Here is a 24713-nt window from a genome sequence, read left to right as displayed (position 1 = left end):
TAGCATAACCGATCAATTAGAGTCTGTCATGAGTCTATCATGAAGTTTTCACCTTAGCTAATCAATTTCCACCATATAACCACTCCAAAAGATTTGTAGAAATGTTCGATCTCATACCACTCGATTACAACTGACCCACAACGGTAAAACGATTTTCATAATTGGAAGATATGCATCTCACAATATCTTCAAGATATACGAGAGATTATTAGCAGCAGCTTTCCTCATACATTTCAAGATTCCAATCACGACAGACTTCAACCATTGTCTCTTTAAATCATTCCTAGGAGCCATCTAAGTAAGTCTGAAGTCAAATGCACATTAAGTATAGAGCAGAGGAAAGCTAATACTCTGATTCCAAACTCTCCTAAACTCTCTAAGCTCTCTCCTACTCTTCTTCGTAGACACATCGAGTCAAACTCTTTCTCTCTTTCTCCCCTCTTCCGCATAAAACCTCTACCATCATTCTAAGGTGGTCTGATTTAAGCATCAGAGATTTTTTGATAAAAAAGACTCCAACAAATGAATTTTTTTTTATTTATGATGTTTCAAAATTGATCCAGATATTGAAGGGAAGATTCAGCCGTTACCAATCACTTTAAAATATCTAGCCATCTATTTAGATCCCTTAATCATATCATCTAACTCTCCAGCTCACCTACTAACTTATCATATCATCTAACTCTCCAGCTCACCTACTATCTTATCCGTCCAAATCAGACTGGTCCTCAACGGTAACATTTATACTCAGCCATGTCTACCGTTATCCAATCAGCAACGCTCAGCGAATGCATTAACCATTTGATCACTGTTGATGTCCTCGATAAAATTAAACGCCGTGAATAATGAATACCAGTGAGGATTTCACCATCTACCAAGCCCCTAATACGAGGGAGGAGTGCGACTCAAAACCAATACGTCCTCCACGATGTACTTGTGATAAGATCCGCATTCTTAGGCTTTAAGCATAACATCCAAGGACGAGAGGACAGTAGTGAATCGAGACCAAACAAAACGAGAAAAAGGAAGCAACGCCAGCACGAAAAGTCTGGGGCTACACGTGTAGTTGCATCCCTTAATGCCTTCTGTACGGCACATTAAACTCTTCCACCATGCACCCCCTCTCTCTCTCTCTCTCTATATATATATATATATACCATTATACTTCCCTTTACCCTCTCTCTCTCTCTTGCCCACCCTCTCCGTGTATACAGTATATATATTTATATAGGCGTACGGCGTAGCAACGGAGGGGGTTGATGGGAATACACCCACGACCCCATACGGATAAAAGAAAGATAGAGATGAGATTAGATGAGATGGGATGGAAGAGAGAAAGAAAGAAGACGTGAGAAAAATGACTAGTCAAACGTCACTTCAAACGCCTCAAATCATAAGACAGTCAGTGATGCGTCAATCACTCGGATCCTCCATCTTCCCAGACTCCGACTGCAAGAAGAGTAGAGAAAATAACAAGCCAAACAAAAAATTAAAAAAAAAAAAAAAAAAAACTTAAGAGAGAGAAAGAGGTGGCAAGTGGGGTTCTGCTTGGTCTCTGCAAATGGCTTTAGGTGTAGTAATAGAAGCAGTTTTTTGCTGCTGGCTTGCTGCTGTTTCGGATACAAGAAGCACTTTACAAGATTTTTGGGCTCATGTTGGCACGAGCGAATGGCACGCGGGGGGGTGGCAACCAGTGGCCCATCCCCCCATGACTGGGCGTGCATGGCCTTTGGCCTCGCTCACCCTAGCGCGAGTCCCCGTAACTCCAGAAAAAGTAGCAGAAATTAAAAGACATCGGCCCGGACGGGAAGCACGATGCCCCCAGCCTTTTCCTTTCTCTCTCTCTTCTCTCTCTATCACCCTCACCCTATCGACCATTATGTACTGTCTATCTAATAATATCTGAAGTTCTGAACTTCGAACTCCCACTCCTCTCTGAGCCAGCCAGAACTGGTACTGTTGCTGGGAGGAAAGGAAGTTTTTAATCCTGAGGGGGAGACCATCAGCCATCAGACTTTTGGAATGGAAAGGAAGTTGAGTGGCAATTGACACCCCACCTTACGCAAAATACGACGCTGCCACTTGCTTTCCGTTGGCAGTCCCAATTAAAGCAAGAATGGTAGAGTGATGGGAACCAAACCAAGTTATCAGCATCAAAGAAAATGAGAATAAGGAAAGCAATTTGCATATTCTGTCGGTTGCCCGATCACCCCAATCTTAATAAAGCAGATTTTATCTGACCCGTAATTGATCGGAGCATGTGTCACTAAAGACAAAAGCCATCATAGATCTAAGATATATATATATATATATATATATAATATTAAATATATCTTGAATTTGATACGATCGATTGTACGAAACTGTTCTATTTCAGATTTTAACTGATTTATTTAAATATTTTAATATTTTTTTATTTTAAGATTTAATAATTATATATATATTATTGGTACAGAAAAAAAGACATCATTTGTTTCATATAGATTGTGAGTCAAAAAAAAATTCTGATTTATATAAGAAAAAAATCATTCTTTTCACATGAGTTATCTTTTAAAAAATGAAACTATGAGAACTATAAACCAAAGCGGATAATACCTCACGTACTAAGTAATGAGCTCTTGACCGTAATAATGGCCCATCAAGTAGGAGACCATCCATGTAATTATAGGACTCCTCCCATCCATACATCAGTCTATGATAAAAATAAAGAGAAGGATATTTTCCGTCCGTATACAAACTTTTTTTTGACTGGAGGGTTATGTTGTAGTACAAAAAGAAGAGCATCATTAGTTCTACATTAATTTTGAGTCAAGAAGAACTCTGATTTATGTAGAAAAAATCATCTTTCTTATGTAAGGCATCTTTTAAAGGGCAAAACCGTGAAGCCAGACAGACAATGCATCATGTGCCGAGCCATAAACTCTTGGCCGCCATAACACACACACACACACATATATATATATATATCTATGTGTGTTATTTAGGAGAGTCGTCTTTTGTTATTTGAGCCACTGCATACTATTTATACTCCATCTTTTTTAATAAAGTAAAATCTCTTTCCATCTTCACCTGTGGACCTAAACCAAAGGCTGAACTATGTAAAATCACCGTATCCTATTTTTTCTACATGTGATTGTTTATTATTATTTCAGATTTTATAATAATTAATAAGTAATCTCTGGTATTAGAGCTAAGGTTCAAATTTGTTCATCAGATCTATTTTAGATTTTTGATCATTTATTGAATTTATTTTTTATTCTTTATGATTTCTTTATGATGGCTATGAAATTTAAGATCAAAAAATTTAACGAAAAAAATAATTTCAATCTTTGACATGTAAAAATACGTACGACCCTTATTGGTTCAGTAGAGATTGCTGAAAATACTAAAGGATAAAAATATTTTGTTGATGATGTTGATAGAAGAGGATAAAAATGATCTTTTAGAGCACACACACAGTGCAATTCAGTTGCCTCTCGCAGACGAGATTTTGCAAGAGGTTGCGAATGAGTCATTCGCTACAGCATTATGAGTCAAATTGAAGAGCATCTATATAGTCAATTTTTTAACAAATCGGTTCTATCTGAAGTAGCGGCTTTACACTTTTTAGATGAAAGAAGGTATATCTCTTAAAGACTACCTGATGAATTCATTAAAATTATTCTAGATTTAAAAAGTATTGATATGAAAATTGATGATGAGGATCACATCTTATTCTCTTATGTTCATTACATCCCTCGTCTGAGCATTTTATTAGTAATATGTTATATGATTAGGATACTCTTTTATGAAGGATGTGAGGGCTTTATTGAACTCGAAAGGGTGAAAGAAAAGAGTATCTAAAACTTGATATGAAAATTAGGTAAATGGTTAGGTTGTTAGAGATAGATTAAAAGAAAAAAAAATTAGATTCAAATTCAGAAAGTAATAGAGAAAGAACAAAATCTAAAGAAAATAAAGATAAATGCAATTACCATAAAAAGGAAGGGTACTAGAAATCTGATTGTTTTAAACTCAAAGAAAAGAAGAGAAAGTTCGATAATGTCTCTAATACTGGTGATTCAGTTGGTGCAGTAGAAGAAAGTTCTGATAGTGCTGATGTCCTCTCAATATCTGTCCATTTATCTAGAGATATTTGGATTCTTATTCAGCATGTTCTTATCATATGTGTCCTTATCATGATTGGTTTTCCACTTATCACCCTATTGATGATGGTTTTATGCTTATAAAAAATAATATATCCTGTAAAATTATTGGTATAGGAGTAATTTAGATCAAGACATATGATGATATTTTTAGGACCTTATTTAGTACGTAGCACGTACTAAATTTGAGGAGAACCTAATTTCTTTGAGTACTCTTGATTCATATGATTTTAAATACTCTAGTAAGTGTAGAGTTTTGAAGATTTCAAAAGTGTTGTCATGATGCTTAAAGGTACGTAGATTGTCTCATGACCTCTATTTATTTCAGAATAGTACAGTTGTTGGTGCTGCATCAATTTCTCCATCGAATCTAGATTTAGATAGTACTGATTTGTGACATATATATTTGGATCAGATGAGTGAGATAGGTACATCTATTTTTGGCAAATAGAATCTGTTGTGTAGTAAAAAAATTGAGAAGCTTTACTTTTTTGAGCATTATGTCTGTGGGAAGCAATCTAAAGTTAAGTTTAGCACAGCCATCCATAGGACAAAGGACACATTAGATTGTATCCATTCTAATTTTTGGGGTCCTGCGCATGTTCAATCTAAAGGTGGTTCTTGATATTTGTTGATCTTCATTGATAATTTTTTGATAAGAGTTTGAGTATACTTTTTGAAGAATAAGAATAAAGTCTTTCCTACTTTTAAGAAGTGGAAAATATTTGTTAAGAAATAGTTCAACAAGAAGATTAAGGGATGGAGAACTAAAAATGACATTTAGTTTGTAAGGATCAGCTTAATGAGTTTTGTAAGACTGAAGGTATTGTGAGACACCACACAATTAGAAAGACACTGTAATAGAATGGTATTGTAGAATGCATGAACAGGATTCTTTTGAAAAGAGTATGATGCATGCTTTCTCAATCAGATTTATTTATAAGAGTTTTAGGCTAAAACTATTGATATGGCCTACTACTTGATGATTTGGTCTCCATCCATTGCTATTGAGTTGAAGACTTCTATTGAGGTATGGTTGCTGGTTATTCTATTTTGAAGATATTTAGTTATCTCATTTATACACATATCAGTGACAATAAACTTAAAAAACGAGCATGAAAATGTATCTTCCTTTGTTATCAATGTAGGATGAAAGGCTATAGATTGTGATGTGTTGAGCTTGATCTTAAAAATTCATATTTAATAGAGATATTATCTTTGATGAAAAGGCTACATTTCATTCGAGAAAGAAGTAGTTGCTATAGATAAAGATCATGATGTTGATGAGCAGATGGATTTTGAGGTTAGACCTTCAATTTACCTATCATATGATGATACTTCAGTTTAACCAATTCAAGATGATGAACCTGAGATTGTTGATGAGAGAGATATTCCAAAGGAGCAACGGTACCCCATAACCACTAATAGATCGAGAAGGTAGATTACATTGTCTCAGAGATATAGATTTGCAGATTTGATCTCTTTTGCATTATTGGTGGTAGAGTCTATTGAGATTTAGATCTTATCAGTTATCATGAGGCCAATCAATTATCATGAGCTAGTGAGGAGATTGCATCTATTTATAAGAATCAGACATAAGAGCTCATGAAACTACCACAAGACCAAAAGATTGTTGGGTATAAATGGATTATCAAGAAGAAAAAAAGAATCCCAGATATTGAAGCAGCAAGGTTCAAAGCATGCTTGGTTGCAAAGGGATATGGTCATAGAAAAGGTATAGACTTTAATAAAATTCTCTCTCCTGTTATAAAACATAGTTCTATTTGTATGTTGCTTGCCATTATTACATTGTTTGACTTAGAGCTTGAGCAATTTGATGTCAAGACAGCTTTCTTGCATGGTGAGCTTAAGGAACAAATTTACAAATAACAGCCAAAGAAATTTATTTTTCAGGGTAAGAAGGACCATATTTGCTAATTTAAAAAATCGTTGTATGGTTTGAAACAATCTCTGAGGCTGTGGTATAAGCAGTTTGATGTATTTATGCTTAGGTATAATTACTCTTGAAGTGACTATGATAGTTGTGTTTATCATAGAAGGCTTGCAAATAGTTTTTTTATTTATTTATTACTTTATATTGATGACATGCTCATTACACGCAAAGAATATGTTTGAGATTAAGAAATTAAAGGCTTAATTTAGTAGTGAATTTGAGATAAAAAACTTGAGTGTAATAAAGAAGATTTTGAGCATGAAGATTTATAGGAATCGATGCACAGGTAGATTATTTTTATTATAAAAAATATATATTATCAAGATGCTTGAGCATTTTAGTATGCATGATTATAAGCCAGTGAGTACTTTACTTGTAGCGCACTTCAGACTTTCAGCTGCTTTATCTCCACAATTAAATAAAGAGGAATAATATATGTCATGTTCTATATACTAGTACAATTTAAGAGTATCATGTATGCCATAATTTGTACATATCCAAATATCTTACAAACCATTAGTATCATTAATAGGTATATGGGACATCCAGAAAAAATCTATTGACAGGCTGTGAAATAAATCTTATATTATTTGACGGGCACTAGAAATATTAGTTTGGCCTATAATCGGAATTCAAACAATTGCAGTAGTATTGTTAATTATGTGGACTCTGATTATTTAGATGATTTGGACAAGAGAAGGTCTCTGAAAGACTATGTCTTCACTCTCTCAGATTGTGTCATCAGTTGGAAAGTGACTTTACAATCTATTATTGTCTGGTCTACTACAGAGATAGAGTATATAACAACCGCAGAGGCAGTGAATGAGGCTATTTGATTGCAAGATTTGGTTGGTGATCTTGGCTTACAATAGGATGTGACTACTATTTATTATGACAGTAGGAATGTGATCCATCTGACTAAAAATTAGATGTATTATGAGAGGACCAATCATATTGATTTCATATATCACTTCATTTAGGATGTTATATCAGAAGGAGTTATTGCATTAAAGAAAATTCCTACTGTAGATAATCCTGTAGATTTGATGACCAAGCCACTTACCACTCTTAAAGTACTGCTTGGAGCTTTGTTCATATTTTAAGATGCTGAGCTAGGCCCTCAGGGGTATTGTCGAAGGAAATGGAGAATGGTTCACTATATTGTATTGCAACTTGATAGGCAAAATGGAGATTTATTGAGTGTGGCTTGAATTTGATGGAAGATATATGAATCCGATCCATTTTGATCTTGAATTTGCTCGTTGAGGTATTTTTGTATTTTCTCTTTGTTTTAAGATTTGGTGGTTATATATATATTGTAATCATGTCTTTTATTATTTGGGAGGGTCATCTTTTATTATTTGAGCTGCTGCATACTTTTTGTACTCTATCTTTTTGATATAGTGAAATCTCTCCTCATTTTCGTTCGTGAACGTAGGTCAAACGTTGAACCATATAAATTGTTATGTCCTATTTTTTTTATGTGTGATTATTTATTATTATTTTAAAATATTTCATACTAATTAATAGATAATCTTGCAATATATAACTCTTCACAAATTTTTTTTCATATTTTTGCTCTAATTACTCCTCTCAAAAAAAATTGAACATGTAAGGTTGCATGCCATGATGGTTAATTATTCATTTTTTTTAGTTGATTATTTTGCTAGTTTAAAGATATTTAACTTCTTAAAGAATCATATTTTTATTATTATATTTCTATTATTATTGAAATTTTATTTTTTTTATATTCTATGTCTTATTTCATATAATGTAAAGTAGTAAAATTTTTTTTATATATATATATATATTTTACTTGTTTGATTTGTATGATAAAAAAATTTAAATTTTGCAGTTTTATCTGACCTGAGCTGTCCAACCCACCTTGTCTAGTGCTATCTACCTCCATTCTGTCTCAAAGCAAATACAAAATGGGCATAAAGAAAAGCCTATCCGACCCATACCTGGTATGTTGCCATCTTTTGAGAGAGAAAAGTAAGAAAAACTAGTGCACACGAGGGGAGAAATTTCCAAGGATGGAGGGATATGGGAGTTCCAGAGAGGCCCAAGATATATAATAGTATATAGTGGAAGCAATTATATGGGTCCATTTCAGAGTGGGGTCAAGGGGTTCACCAATCATACTGTTTTGAGTTCATAAAAAATATATTCCTCTATCTGCACGTTCTTAGGCTTTGGGGTCATATGATGTGGACCGTTCGATTAATAAAAGGGTTGTGGATCTAGCACCGAAAATGGGCAGATGTCACCATCCAGTATGGTTGATTGCCAGCTATGAGGCTGGATGATAGTTATGTTTAGATGATTTGGACCTCTCATTAGAATTAATCTTGCAATATAAAATGTATATCTTTTGTTTCTGAGGCAAATCAATCGTGATCTATCATTTTTTTTCCCTTTTTTAGAGGCTATGACATCAAGCAACTTGAAAAATCCCTGTCATGGGGTAACCTCTAAAAGCTTCTAATGTAGGTCACCAAGGGGGCTAATTTAGCCATATGAAATAAATATCATTTTTTTCAGATATATTTTTAACATCACTAGTATTAGTTTCTTCTACAATAATCACAAGTCAAATACAAAACATATGCCAACTCGTCTAGGCATAGCTTGTTGGACTCCCGAGAGGCTAGAGGTTCAAACTCTGATGGTGGCATCCCCGTTCTTTTTGGAAAAAATCAAGTATGTAGTAGTAATTTAAAAATTGAAAGAAAATAGTATATAAGTAAGATCCATCAATATCTTGATAAGAATATAAATGAAACGAACATCCTAATAAGAAAAAATAAAGAAAAAGAAAAGGTCGAAAGGCTACTTTCGATGATTTTTGGTATGAAAGGAACAATTGATGGATAATTGTGATCCTATCCATAGGTGGGATACTTAAATAAAAAGTGCGGTTGCACCCTTCCTCCATGCTTCCAGGTGCTTGTTTTATGTAATTTTGATTTGTGATTTTGTTGGTATTTTTTCTATTAATTTTTGTATCTCTTAATGAAAAACATAATCAATACAAAGGCACGCCACCGATTAACCTAATGTATGTAAAAGAAGCTTTATTGCAGTTAGTCTAATTCATCAAAAGCTACCGAACTATACAAAGTGATGAAAGTGAATATATATGTGGGGTACCAGTAAAGACAAAAGAAGCAAGCACAAACAATACAGATAACATGATTTACCACAACAATAACGCTGTAATTTGTTTATGAATTACATATGTGGTTCAATTACAAGAAAAATCAAATAGCTAGTATTTTTTTAACATTTGTATCTCAAAACATCATACTTTATTTCTAAATTCTCGATTGCACCATATATATATTGTCCTTGCACCCTAATAGACCTAGCTAGGTGGTGCCCACATCTTCCAGGTGGTCTAACAATCATATGTTTAATTACATAAAAGCTAATCAGAGAATCAATTTGTCAGAAAGAAAAATATAAAAACATCCCTTTGTTTTAATAACAAAAATAAACATATACTCACCTTCTCTTGTTATCTCTGTTTAAATAATTGAAGTCCTTATTCTTGTCTTGCTGGCACATTGGCACCTTAATTGAAAAAAAGAAAAAAACAATAAAACAAAAAACACCAGCGAATCATGTCAAACTTGTTATTTAACTTCCCAAACGAGGTTCATTTTCCATTTCAGCATTTCCGCACCCATTTTCCTCTTTTCTACACCTCAATTATTTAAATACCGCAGCCGCTCAGCACAGCCACCCAAATTGCTCTTAACTCCTCTTTCTTTCCCCTTCTCTCTCTATCTCTGTCGATCTATCTCCCTCTCAAGAAAAAAGCAAAAAAAGAAAAAGAAAAAAAATCCCATCCTACCACCACAGAACCCCCAAAGTAGAGGAACAAGAAACGAGATGCAGCATCACTGCGGCGAAGAGATCATGAGAAGAATACCCTCTCACCACCACTTCCCCCCTCCTCCCCTCTCTCATTCCCTCTCCTCTCCCTTGACACACAACTCCCCCTTCTAGACCTCTCTCTACCCTCCCCTTCTGAAACGCTTTCAAGTCAGTCAGCTGAGAGATTGATTGATATATAGATTCATATATACAAACACCTGACAAAAAGGACATAGGAGAGTTAAAAGGGCCAAGCCGCTTCGCAGCAGCAGCAGTTCGGTTCGGTTCAGTTCAGTTCAGTTCAGCAATGGAGGATTCACTGAAATCCCTCTCCTTGGACTACCTGAACCTCCTGATCAATGGCCAGGCCTTCAGCGACGTCACCTTCAGCGTGGAGGGCCGCCTCGTCCACGCCCACCGCTGCATCCTCGCCGCCCGCAGCCTCTTCTTCCGCAAGTTCTTCTGCGGGCCCGATCCCCCTTCCCCGGGTCTCCTCCTCCTCCACCAGGACCTCCACCCCCACCACCATCAAAGCCCCCGCTCCCCTTCCGGCGCATCCACCTCCTCCCCACGCGGCGGCGGCGCCGCCGTGATCCCCGTGAATTCAGTCGGCTACGAGGTGTTCCTGCTGCTGCTGCAGTTCCTCTACAGCGGCCAGGTCTCCATCGTCCCGCAGAAGCACGAGCCGCGCCCCAATTGCAGCGAGCGCGGCTGCTGGCACACCCATTGCACCGCCGCCGTCGACCTTGCCCTCGACACCCTCGCCGCCGCCCGGTCCTTCGGCGTCGAGCAGCTGGCGCTGCTCACCCAGGTACCCCTTCCAAAACTCCTCCCCCCAAGATCTGACCTCCCATCAGATCAAACTCTTCCACTAATCTCTAAATTGACCAGCTGTCCATTAGGTCCTCCTGTTGCTATTTTGGGATCGCTGAATCTTGAGGTGCGTGTGAGTAATTGGGCTATTCTTCCCATCGCCCCATTAATGAAGCGCCTTTCCATTTCTAGGGTTGGTCTGCCTCTTTTCCTTCTATTTCTTTTATCTTTGCTTCATTCCTTGTAGCGTACTGCTTGCGGTTTTATCTTTCCATCTCTTCACTATATGGTTCTATGATTCTATCACTATCTCTCCACTGTATCTTCTATTAATCACCTTCTTCTTCTCCTCCTCCTGTTTCTGTTCATCTTGTGCTTCTTGTTTCTTCTTGTTACTGTGCCAAAGGCGATGTCTACAGTGAACAGATGACACGAGTGGGGCTCTTTCATCCTTCTTCCATCATAAGCATCTGTAAGCTAGGGGTCTCTCCTTTTTTTTCCCAGTAGATCTTTGTCCATTTCATGCAACATTCCCAATTTCTAGAATTGGGTGCCTTGCTGTTCTAGCCCAATCGATCGCTACCTCCCTAATTCCCCGACGCTCCTCCTCCTCCTCCTCTCTCTCTCTCTCCGTATCCCTCTCTATATTTTATGCAGGGAATAAGCCTAAAATTCTCTTCTCCACTAACCCAGTCCATCTCCCCAACTACCATCTCAACCAGAAGATGCCTTTGTTTATCACTGTTGGCAGAAGTACCGATCACCTCCACTTTCTTTTTTCTCTTAAAAGAAATAATATATATATATATCCTTCATTCAACTTTTTGATTCCGTTGCCGCAGAAGCAACTGGCGAGCATGGTGGAGAAGGCGTCGATCGAGGACGTGATGAAGGTGCTGATGGCGTCGCGCAAGCAGGACATGCAACAGCTGTGGACCACCTGCTCCCACCTCGTCGCCAAGTCGGGCCTCCCCCCCGAGGTCCTCGCCAAGCACCTGCCCATCGACGTCGTGGCCAAGATCGAGGAGCTCCGCCTCAAGACCTCCCTCGCCCGCCGCTCCTCCTTCATGGCCCACCACCCGCTCGACATCGCAGCCGCCGGCCCCTCCTCTGCTGAGCTCGAGGACCACCACCACAAGATCCGGCGCATGCGCCGCGCCCTCGAGTCCTCGGACGTCGAGCTCGTCAAGCTCATGGTCATGGGCGAGGGGCTCAACCTCGACGACGCGCTCGCCCTTCACTACGCCGTCGAGAACTGCAGCCGCGAGGTCGTCAAGGCGCTCCTGGAGCTCGGCGCCGCCGACGTCAACTGTCCCGCCGGGCCGGCGGGGAAGACTCCCCTTCACATCGCCGCCGAGATGGTATGCCCCGACATGGTCGCCGTCCTCCTCGACCACCACGCGGACCCCAACATCCGGACGGTTGATGGGGTCACTCCGCTCGACATCCTCCGAACCCTCACCTCGGACTTCCTCTTCAAGGGCGCCGTCCCGGGGCTCTCGCATATCGAGCCCAACAAGCTCCGGCTCTGCCTTGAGCTCGTCCAGTCCGCGGCGATGGTCATGTCGAGGGAGGAGGCAGCAAATAGCGGCGGCGGCGGAGGTCGAAATCCCAACACGACTATCTACCATCCGATGAATCCCGAGCCCAGCAATTGTAATGCAAACAGCCTCAGCAGCAGCAGCAGCAGCATGGTGAACCTTAGTCTCGATTCGAGAATGGTTTACCTCGATCTTGGCATGGCGGCGCAGTTGGGGTGCAAGATCAGTGATGGGGGTGAGGATGACAGCGGCAGCAGTAGGTCTCAAGGGGGTGGTGGTGGCATCGGCCCATCATCCTCCATGTATTCTTCTCATGGCTTCCCGTAACTCTACCTTGTAAGCTAAACAAGTAACCTCCTACGTACTAGTCTATATATCGCATTATATCCTACTCTATCTAATCTAATGCTCATGAATGGGGAAAGCAAGCTAAAGCCAGGCCAGGAAGCAAGATCTATAAATAGACAGAATTGAATTGGAATATATCGAGGTTTTCTTCTTCTTCTTTTTTTTTTTTTTCCTTTTTTGTGTTTCTATATTTTCTTCTACAATAGTTGTTTGTGGGTGTTGTAGCTAGGAATGGGGTAGGTCATGGGCAACTGCATCTAGACACAAGAGAAGAAGGGGTTTGTTGATTATTTTATTGTGTGATTTTGATTTTATATATATATATATATATTTGCGTTTTGGGATTTCGGTGTTTTTTTTGGGGTATTGGCTCTCATGGGTTGGCACCAGCATGTGGGGGATTTGTAGAGGGAGACAACGCGAATCTAAGTGAGCTTTGAATGATGGAGGAGGTGCAGGTCAATCTTTTCACTCCCTTTGGCCTGTCACCCCTTTTGTTTTTATTGTTATTTACAATATCATAGCCTATTTATTTATTTATGACCTTTTTGTTTTGTTCATCCCCACCAACTCATCGTCTCTCTCTCTCTCCCCCTTTCTCTCTCCACCCACCTTTTCTCTTGTATTGAGTGCAGCTTGCTATCATGGTGAGTGGATTACTTGGAATAGTAGCAACTGTATCTACTCCTAATGGCAGGAGCGATCATCTCCGCAAGGTGAGGTGGGTTCCCCTTTGTCCATGGCTCTTAAGTGGCTCATTGGGCCTCGCTTGTTTGGATATGGATATGGCATCATATCCAAGTGAAGGCAATGAGTTGTCTCCGTCCGCAACAGCTTCTATAGTGCATGAATATTTCTCTTTCTTTCTTACATGGCTCTGCATGCATCATGGCCATCTTTATAGCCGATAGTTTTTATTATTATATATAAAGGCCAAAGAGAAAAAGAGATCACCCAGCTGTAGACAAATAAATCTCTTGTCTTGCATGGATGCAACAATGAGTGTGACTACACGCCATCCCTATGGATTGTTATCTTACCTAAATCAGGATTCCTTCCCTGTGAGCTACCTGCTTTTGCTGTCCTCCTTTTCCTTTTTTAGTCGCTTTTGAGGCTCATACCAGCCTCCTCTTTGAGAAAGAAGCCTTTATGAACACTGCGTTCTTCTTACCCCCAATAGTGTGTTTCTATTTTGGTCTTCAAGCTTCATAATGTCTGCTTGAATCTATGTAACACACCACCCTCTCTCTCCATCTCTTCTCTTCCACTTTGAGAGTGTTTTGTTGTCGCTCCGTTTGAAAGAAACGGAATGCGAACCCTATGGAGAAGATGATTTTTCGCTACTGTTGAGAGATATGAACTGTATTCTTTGTCTCTGCAATCATTCATAAAGTCGTTGATTTTTTTTTTACCAGAAACAAGTCATATGCATGCAATTTTTTTCTGGAAATTGCCACATGCATTTTTGTAATTAGTATCATTGTTTCTGTATATACTTTTTAGCATTTCATGGCATATAGATCCGCATCATGTTTTTGCCTGAAATTAAGAAATTAGTCATTTCTAAGGATGATGCATACTTTGGTTTGTCTACTAAGTTGTCACTAGCTAGCTTTTTTCTTGTGCAAGCTGTCACTATTTAGCGCCCCAAAGATACCAAGACTCTTATAGTTGTTACATGTTGCAAGGAAAAGGCTGCTCAGATCCTGTGAAGCAATAGCAGCAGTTCACACTTTTTTGTTTATCATGCTAACGAACAAAAGCTGCTTCTTTTTTTCAAAATTTTGTCTATGCCGCCCATGTAGCTAGTGGTTATGAAGTTATTCAATTTTTAGATATAGCTTTTGAACACTTTCTGCTTACATGTCATACAGGGATCCAAATTACTAATAATTTGAAGCTCTATACATGTTTTATAGTCAAATTTCTGGGTAACATAATAACTCTTCTAGCTAATTATCTACTCATGGCTATACAATTCCACAGACTTTTGATTGTATCTCCTTTTATAGGTCCTTTATATCCGGTAGGGAAAATGCATAGCAGGCAACTGTTTCGTGCAAATACTGGCTGAAACTAGTAGGATGATTAGGTTATTTGTATTATACCATGATCCTTTATGTGTTATATTTAGATCATTATTTGGTTGCTAAATTCCGCCAATAATTTTTGTAGTATTTGGCTTACCTGCAACTTTTCTTTCATTACATTCTGCACTGCAGGTCCTCTCCAAGTTTTCATTTCTACATATATATTATAAACTTTTCTTTCATTTTGTGTATGTCAGAGTGAAGAAAATTCAAGAAGAACAAATGGATTTCTTTTAGATAAAGATATATATTAGCAATTACTAATGTACGTAACCGACGCTTTATAATCTCTGAGCACCTAACCATCGCTTGTTGTTCTATATTTGTAAGCAAGCACCGAAATTTCAATTTGGCATTCCAGATAGAATGCTGGAAAACATAGCAGCAAAGCAAATCGAACTAGTTTCCAATCATAGGGGCTGATAACCAAGGAAAAATATTCATCAGGAAAGAACTGTATTGTTTCTTAATTAGCTTGTTACTCCCATCTGACAAACAATTGGTTTGCTCGACTCTATTGAGCCCCTTCATGTGGGTGGTCACTTTTTTCTTACGTACTGAATGGTAAAAAAGGAAATTTGTTGATGCTCTATAGAATGCTGGATTGTTCTAATTAAGTTCTTTTATGTCTACTTTCATTATGTTCTCATTTTGCATCATTCCTGAGGCCCCTCTATATTACATAGACATTGATTTTAGATGTGCAAGCAATAAATTGTATTGATTTCTGTGAATTGAGAGTTTCTGTAGGGATCAAACACTGATTAGCCTGAAGAAGAAGTCCTTTTTTTTTTTCCTCAGTAGTCAGTAATTTACTTGCTAAAGGAAAGTGAACAAGTATTTATGCTAGCATTTATTCTGGCCTGCAGGATATTTCGAAGAGCCACTTCTCTTAGTGCATTCAAAGCCAGACACAAGATCAGACCCATCATCCTGAGACTCCTGGTTACATTCTCACTTCCAACTATAAAATCACGCGAAATTCAAATTTCATGTTTTTTCCAAGAGCAACAAATACTTGCTAGCTCTTCAGGTGCCGTCTGGATGAAACCTAATATCAGGTAGAAGTATTGTCTAGGCCAATACAAAAGCAGGAAGTATTTGTTTTTAAGTGCAGTCTGGATGAAACCGAGAATATTGGAGTAGAAGTGTTGTCTAGCCAATCCAAAAGCTCACAACTGATTGTTCAAGCATGGCTACATATGATTGATGATTTTTCCATTTCCTCTCAGCCATAGCTCATTTATTGGTGGCTATGAATACTGATCACATGCGCAGAAAAGGAGTATTTTTAAGGGAGGTGCATAACAAGTTTAATTGGACTTGTTTTTGCTAAATATAATTGTTTTAGTGCAAAATAAGTTCGCATCAGTTCCATGCGTTGACTCCACAGTGTTTGCAATCCATTCTCCCTGCTTCTAACGTAGCCAGGGAGAGAAATAAGAAAATGAAAAATATGAAAGGATGATATTAGCATACTGTGTCCAATCTTAAAGAAGTATTAGCTATGAGCAATATTTTTCGAAGAAATCATGATCCAAATTGATAGCCCTAGGTTTTGATAGAGAATGATTCTGATGAAGCGTCATGATAATATCTGCTGTCTTGTGACGTTTGATATGGGCCACCGAGGCAAAAAGGGTCAGAGATATTTGTAATAAAACCATTTGGAAACATGAGAAAATGCTGGCCAAGATGAAGATATCGATAAGCCATTTGCAACAAAGCCTCAAATCAAGTACCCGACTTTTTTAGTTTTTGAGATTTACTACAAGCAAAAGAGGAAAAAAAAAAAAAGAAAGAATTGCATTGCAGCAGCTTTCATAGTATGAGTTCTAAGTGAGAAAACGCATGGAATAACATGATAAATGTCATATTACTCTCAATCATTTCCTTCAGAAAAGTACGTACAAATAAGAAGCTTTGCTTTCTAGTGAAAAATTTGTGGAAGTCTAGAAAGTGATCTTTCTCAACATTTGCAGCTCGTGTGTGATATATATAGGTTTCACCATTTAGAATTTACTTTTAGTGCTAGCTAGCTAATTACATAAGCTTAGCCTATAAAATGAACTAATAATATGACGTTATAAGTCCAAGATCATCTATACAGAGCGAATGGAGAAAATTAATTTTTTTCATGTAACTCTACAAGGAGGACGAATTTGGCATGGATGAGGACAAAGGATACTGTCAGGAAGACAACGAGAACTGTTGTATTGATCATTTCAAATTTCGTCGATATGTAGAACAGTTCGTCAGGTCAGGTACCTAAAAAGAATTAAGCCCAGAGCAGGCGCGTGTGTGAGAAAGGGTTGGGGGTTTGCAAGGGTTGGATTATGACCTTTGGATTGTCCGAAATACTTGTGAACTATGAAGAAATTAACATTTTAAAATATATATATATGAAGACTATGAGTTGTTTTTTGATGATAGTTTTTACACAATAGTGATCAAGACAAACTCAATGGAGCATTGCGCGCATTTCAGAACACACAAATGACGAGGATGTCATATGCTTATTTGATTTAGAGCCATATGATGATACAATTCTTCCTTAAAACGCCTCAACTGATTCCACCATTCACAGTCACAAGTCTTAGCTAATTATTTTTGATGCTTCATAAGTAATTGGATAATTTTAAGCCAAGCATAAACACGAAGATGTTGGGTCCAAAAATATATTCTTCCAATCTCTCTCTCTCTCTCTCTTTGAAGGATACTTCCAATCTCAAAATCAACAAAAATACAGAAATCTTGAAGCACTATGGACATTTCTATACCTTGAGAATTATGCTATATTTACACCATACAGTTGAAGAATGAAAAGTGGAAACCATTGCGCGACGATGTGCATTTCCAGTAAAGTGCGCACAGTGGAAATGAGTAACATGGTATAACTATTGATCATTGTTGAGCACAACAATACAAGAACCTATTGCTGACATGCTGAAACTGAACATTTTGGCATTGCAGAGGCTAGCATGGTAGTCTCATGATTTTTTCAAAGGGGATTTTTTTTAAAAAAAAAATCATGGGATTGGAAGTGTTTGAGGAGTCTCATGATTTTGGCTAAACGGATGTTACATTTCACGTGAAACTTCATGATTTTGGCTAAACCGATGTTATATTTCATGCTAAACTTCCAGTTATATACTTGCACGTAAATGGATTAATTGTCTTCCTTAGACATGAGTTGCCTTACTTTAGGTGAACGATTGCAATTTTTGTATTACAATTTTAATGATTCTTGCTACTACACTTTTTTGCTTTATTTTACTTCTATATAATTTGTCAGTTATCGTGGTTTGGGTAACAACATATAAAACATACCCGATGTTAAAAAACGAAAGCTTTTAGTTCTAATATTATCTGCATAAGTCTTCATGTCAAGAAATGGGAGGTATGTACTTGGAATTTATGAAGCCACAATTGAGACTATGCTGGAAGGTTGTGACATTTTATGAAACTAGTTACCTAAGGTAACTGATGTCGATTATTTCCATAATTGCTGAAAGTTACTGGTGGCATACTTATTGATCTTCTCAACAAAAAGAAAAAAAGGAACAAAGAGAAAAACTAGAGAAGAAGAAGTAAGAATGGATATGTGTACTGATCTTGAGACAAGGTTGCTGAATCATGGAAAGAGGGCCAAACATCTTTAATCTCTGCTATGAAGCCACCACACGTGACCACTATGCAACTTTAATCATTAGCTCCATATACACAATGAGGAACAAAACTGTACATGCTTTTCCAAAGAACAAACAAAAACACCCCCCTCTCTCCATCTCTCTATCTCTCTCTCTCTCTCTCTCTCACTCAGAGTGGGAAAAGGAAAACAAACAACCCTTGCAGGAACCAAAAAAAAAGAAGGCAAATAATACAATGAAGGGTTCACGACTAACAGATGGAAAAAGTTAAACATGAGAAGAACTTTACATAAGAAAAATGTATGAAAACGATGGATAAAAAGAGAGATGAAAGTAGGTGAAATAGAGGGGGTGTATTGTTGGAAATAAACCCAGTTTCATGGGTCCTTTCGTCTTTTTGTTTTATGGCATTTTATATAATTCTTTGTTTTTTAATGTACTTAAAAATCTTTCCAGCTTGGTCTCATATTATGCAAAAATTAGAAAAAAAAGAAGAAAATGAACCGCTGGTAGTTTCTTTGTATATATAGAGAGGGTGTTGTTGGGTCTTTTTTGAAAGAAAGGAAAGAACAACGAGGGTTTGGTAGGAGAAGGCCAAAAGCACCTGATTTTTGGGTATGAAATGAAGAAGATTTTGAGGAGAAAACCATTTCTTTGTTGCTGGTTTTTTCGGCACATCTGTACATAACTTACATTTTTCAATTTTTCATCATTGAAATGAATTATTTTTAAAGCGGATTTGAGCAAATCTCGTGTGCCCTTTATTAAGCTTTGTTTTCCATGTCTTCATGGTGCCATTTCTATACTATTAGTATGTATTTAGCTCCAACAAAATTGGTATGAAAGCAAGATGAGGTATTTGGTATTTGTCTTGTATTTTGCTTACACCTAGGATTTGCAAATGGTTTTTTTTTAAGAGCATTGAGCTTGAGCTTGAATTTTTTTTGCAATCTTTAATTAAAAGAGAGAGTAATTGTCAATTTACTTCAAAAGCTTGTACAAACCTTCAGTATCTCACTTGCATATAAGACCAGATATTTTTTGTAGTATTGGGTTGATTGGTAGATATAGGAAAGCACCAAATCATTCATATTTCAATGCCTGTAAGAGAATCTTATGCTATATCAAAGGTATACTTAATGATGGCTTTTGCTACTCTCATTTATGTGACTTTAAACTTGTGAGTTATTCCAATAATATTTGGATAAAGATTTGGATGAAAAGAAAAATATCTTCAAATATGTCTGCTTTATGAGAAATAGGGCATATACTTCGTTCTCCAAAAATCAACTAATTAGGACTTTGTCAACTTGTGAAGTAAAGCATGCGGTAACAAATTCTACTATTTATTTTATTATTTAGTTGAAAATTTTGTTGAAATACTTGATGCTTCCTCATAATTTGTTGATAATCAATTGGCAACTTTTTCGACTAAAAATCTAATGTTCCATGAGAAAAGCAAGCATATTAACACCCGTTATCATTTTATTTGAGATCGAGCATGCGAAGGAGAAAAGTATGGGAATCGGTGCATTGCAAGTCTCGGGACCAAGTGATGGAAAGACAAATGCACATCTGGAAGTTCCATTTTTTAGCTTTTCATAGTTAAAATGATGTATTTTTTTTAGTGGATTTGAGCCAATCTCATGTGCCCTTGTTAAGTTATGCTTTTCATTACTTCTTGTTGCCATTTCTATACCATTAGTATCCATTTAACACCGACAGGTATGAAAGAGAGAGAGGGGGATGGATATTTAATAGTTTCCAAAGATGTGGAAAATTAAGCTCTTTTGGTGGGGATGAAGTATGCTTTCTTTTGACATTTCAATGTGGTCATTATTTGTATATGATGAGAAATTTTTAAAGGGGTATTAAATTCTCTGCTCATTTATCCACCTTTTATCTTCAAAGCCAAGATTCCCATTTATTGGAGTCAAACCTTTATTCTGTCCAACAATGTCATCATTCTCCGCGTAAGGACAATGCTATTTGAAGTGATCTTAAGAAATTTCTTCAATAGATTAATGCCCAAATAATCCATGAGCATACTATTAAACTTTTTAATGTAATATGGTAATATTAAACCTTACCGAACTAACCCTGGCTCTCCACTCTACTGGCTTGTTTACATAAACAAAAAGGAGAGAATGGTATGGTTATCCACAAGGGACCATTGACCATTAAAAATATGAAAAAGAAAAGCCAGCCAAGCAGTAGAGGTAACATCAAAGGTTGGAATAAATTGACAGTAAAGTATTATATAAACAAGTTGTTATTCCAACTTCTACAAAGTTTAATGATCTACATTCCCTTCTTATTAGATTGCAAATCCTGAACATTTAGGTCAGTCAATTAAAGATAAAAAATGATAAGCCTTGTCCTATCTCTATTGTGGGTCAATTAGTCACAATCAGATGATTCAGAATCCAAGTTCATGGATGGGTTAATTCGAACCCACCAATTAGACCTGTCTGTTTCAACTTTTGTAGGTCCCATATTTGGCTAAACTTGTTTGAAGTCAAGACAATCAATCCAAGCTAAGCCAAACCCACCGAAAGCTGTACTTTTAGAGCCGACCAAATGATTAACCTTAATCAGACTATAATCATGCAATATATGATATGACTGATATGATTTCTTCAGATAATATGCAGTTTGACATAGGATTAACATGACTCAACTAGATTAATTTGATCCAATCTGATCCATCTAAACCCAATTCCTATTGCACTCGGCTTCAATTTGTGTTGAATTGGTCCAAATAAGCTTCTACCACTTACCAGATCACGCACCTGCACCTGCCATAGGACTGCCAAATAACAGGCTTCCAATATCTGACCAGAACTAGACCCAGCTTCAGTTCATGCTCCCTCATCTGAAGGGCAGACAGACTAAGCTATTAGATGGACACAGCATATAGACTTAGCTACATGAGGACTGGCCCTTTCCTAATTCCATGCTCACTGTCAAGGCCCAAAGTGAGGTACAGATCATAGACCAACACCAAGATTTGATCCTTTTGAAACTTCTGTTCCAACCTGATCTAATCTACTGTCCATACTAAGTTGAATCAATTTGCACCCTCATGTGACCTCGATCCAAATCACTCGAAGCCGAAAACCAGACACACTATGAGTTTATGACTGACTGGACCATGGCTTAATGGCCGAAACAGTTGAGCTGAACTGAGGATGATTGGGTAGTGTGATGCATTGTAATGGGACTAGCATGTCCATTTTTATCCACAGTGCATATACAATTACTAACCTATTAGGTGACTTCAATGCATTGTAGTCATTTAATTTGTTGACCTCAGCTTTGCTTGGATGTTAGGGCTATAATCCACATCTAGGATGCTATGCCCATAACCAAAGTTTGCTAAATTGACACGCTTACTATTCTTCTTTTGAAAAGTTCATGGATGCTGTAACTGGGGTGGAGTGCCGTGTGGAGTTAAACCCAACATGAACCCAACCGTAACCCAACTTAAAGATAATCCAACCAACATAAATCTCTAACTTTGTTTCACACAGAATATTAATACGATTCAGTTCACCATATTTTTTAATCTTCTGTACGAAACAAAATAATTATATCTTTAGCCTTGGAATGTCATGACTACATTTTAAAAAAAATCCTTGCTAATATATTACAAAAACTTAAAATTATATTATTTAAAAAAATAAAATAAAATAATAAAAGAGGAGGAATCAGGCAGAACTTTTTCTTGACCTTAAATTGCTGCGGAAGTTCAACCTAGCATGTTTAATCTGACTTGGCCCAGCCCAACCTAACACTATGGTGACCCAACCCAAAGCTAGCTGAAAGAAAAGCTTGGGCTAGGTTTGATTGGGTTAAACAAAACCCCAACCCAAGGTTGCATCAAGTTGGGTTAGGATTGGAAGATATAGAGATTAGGTTGTGTTATGATTACCTCTCAACGGGACCCAATTTATCCAGATTCAGGTAGGTTTAATTTGTACCAAAAGAATCAGGTTTAATTTGTATTGAAAAAAATCAAGTTTAACATAAGTCAATGTTACAAGCATTCATGTAGGTTCTAATCATATTGGTTTCTACATATAATGAATTTGGTCTAATCCACATAGGTTGGTAATAGTCTATAATCATGCACTATGGCTCATAGGTTGGTTTAGTAACCTATAAGGCAGGGCAAAGTCAGAATAGTTTCATACAGACTATAAATTACTACAAGATCTACGATGAATCATGTTTGTCAGTAGAGCCTGGCCAAAATAACTTCATGCTTGTGGCTAAAATTGCTTGCCTTAACAATCAAAAAAACCATACACGTCGATGCGAAGCTCAACCGAACCAACTAAACATTTTATTAAGTCTTCTGCCAATTTTAGCCCGCACATCCAACCAAGGATAAAACAAAAGCTAGCTCAACCAAACAGGTCAACCCTAAGGCTGCAAATGGAAGTCCAACTTTTAAAACCAAGATTAAACCAGGCCCAAGCCCAGTTTAAGCCCATAAGGATATACAAAAAGTGGCCTAGTCTGTCATGTAGTGGGCCAAGATCAGCGCCTGGATCATGATCCCATACCATGGCCTGTATGAGTGTGGAGGGCATGCTCTCAGGCCAAAGAGTAATTCTTTGTATACCGCATGCAGTGTAGAAAAAATATATCGTTCCACTTTATCGGGCCACATAGCCACCTCTTTCCAACACTCATTTAATACCTACTGATCCACTTTTTTATTTGAAACTTTGAATAACAAAAATAATTCTCTTTTTTTGAAAAAATTATGACATCTTGTGACCATATTATAATATCTCGTGGTCAAATTATAACTTTCTGCTCATAATTTGACCACAGGATATCATAAAGAAGAGAGAGATATTTTTATCATTTAAAAATTTCATAAATTTTCAATGATAAAAATATCCTTCCCTTTTTATGACTTGAAAAAAATTATGATATCATGTGTACAGGAAGTTATAATTTAATCGTAAGATGTCATAATATGGTCATAAAATATCATAATTTTTTCAGAATAGGAGAAGCACTTTTATCATTCACGCGGTGCACAAAGACTTTCTGTAAGCCAAAACATAGCACTAGAATGAAATCAAGCAAGGACATGCCCTGGCTTTAGATCCACATGTCAACCATAGTTCTGCAATTTAGGTCCATTAACTCGAAGCGAATCTGACCTAGCTTGTAGTTTGGACTGGGTCAGGTATTAAGCTGGTACATATGCTTCGATTACATTAGAAAATGTACAATTGATGATCTCAAGATGGGTTCTGTTTGGACTGACAATTTGCATAAGAGACAGTTTTCGTTTATTAATTTATCTTTGAGATTTTTAGTTCTAACCTTGCCCCTTACATAAACCTAACTAATTCTTGATACATGTCTCATATTTTATTTCAAACAAAAAAATTCAAATTCTAACCTTGTACTGTTCTAGTTAACTTAAACATTTGCCTTTCATGTTCTATCCTTCATGTATCTTATTTTCTAGGCACTCTCACCTCTCCAACTATTTATCCTTGAGGAAGTATATATATCCATCCTTTTAAAGGTCATCTAATATCATTGTTTAGATCAGCATAAGCCAATCTCATCATTTTATCCATCTCATCTTACAAGACCAATTAGACTAATGTACTTCAGTCCTTTCCTTTAAGTTAATCATTTTTTCAAACAATTATGCATTATCCTGGTGAACAATTATCCATGCTAAATATACTCTAACAACAAGATGAAGAGTTGACTTCAAAGTAGGTTTTAGATCATTTTTCTTATTCAAAAAGTTTTATGAACTATTTTTTACTAATATAATGTTATCAAAAAATATATATATAAGTGATTCTATATTTATCGATAGAATTGATATCCCGTATATGCTAAAACTCTAGCATTTTATCTTTGTCTTATTATTATAAAAATTAAAAAAAAATATCTCAATGGAATTTTCCAATGAAATAGAGGCTCATAAGTTCGAAAAAATAAATTGTTTGATATGACAAAGAACAAAGAAAATATTTTTCATCCTCTTACAAGTCGTTTTTCTATGACATTATAATGTTCCTCCAAAATTCATAAACTTTCAAAAATAATGAGTAATTTAACTCATAAAATATCATGCAAAGATCATTGAAACCGAAGTCAGTTGAGATATCCAAATTCAGGAGCATAACTTAATCTGTTAAAAGTATTTGATAAAGAACTAAAAAATTAGATGAAAGAAAGAGAGGAGAAATGTCATGATCCTGATCTGAGATCGTAAGCTAAGAGTCATGGCAACTACTGCA

At 36.9% G+C, this 24713-nt stretch overlaps 1 protein-coding gene across 4 annotated transcripts; it reads left to right on the top strand.

Moving 5' to 3' along the window:
- Positions 1 to 9806: 9806 nt before the first annotated feature.
- On the top strand, positions 9807 to 16229 carry LOC105057644 (BTB/POZ domain and ankyrin repeat-containing protein NPR5). 4 transcript variants are annotated; one of them, XR_012136938.1, is made up of 4 exons: positions 9807 to 10792; positions 11637 to 12671; positions 13319 to 13399; positions 15643 to 16229. XR_012136938.1 is itself a non-coding variant. In XM_010940310.4 (3 exons), exons 1-2 carry the CDS (start codon positions 10289 to 10291, stop codon positions 12660 to 12662), a joined length of 1530 nt encoding a protein of 509 aa, XP_010938612.1. In that variant the 5' UTR covers positions 9818 to 10288; the 3' UTR covers positions 12663 to 12671; positions 15643 to 16224. The 4 variants fall into 4 exon arrangements, 1 of the variants encoding a protein (XP_010938612.1); XR_012136937.1 differs by having other exon boundaries at positions 13319 to 13404; XR_012136936.1 differs by lacking the exon at positions 13319 to 13399 and having other exon boundaries at positions 9813 to 10792; positions 11637 to 12825; positions 15643 to 16228.
- The last annotated feature ends 8484 nt before the right edge of the window (positions 16230 to 24713 follow it).

The sequence above is a fragment of the Elaeis guineensis genome, chromosome 14 (assembly GCF_000442705.2).
Source record: "Elaeis guineensis isolate ETL-2024a chromosome 14, EG11, whole genome shotgun sequence".
Lineage (NCBI taxonomy): Eukaryota > Viridiplantae > Streptophyta > Magnoliopsida > Arecales > Arecaceae > Elaeis > Elaeis guineensis.
The sequence above is the reverse complement of the archived record's forward strand: the minus strand, read 5'-3'. Positions and strand labels throughout refer to the sequence as shown.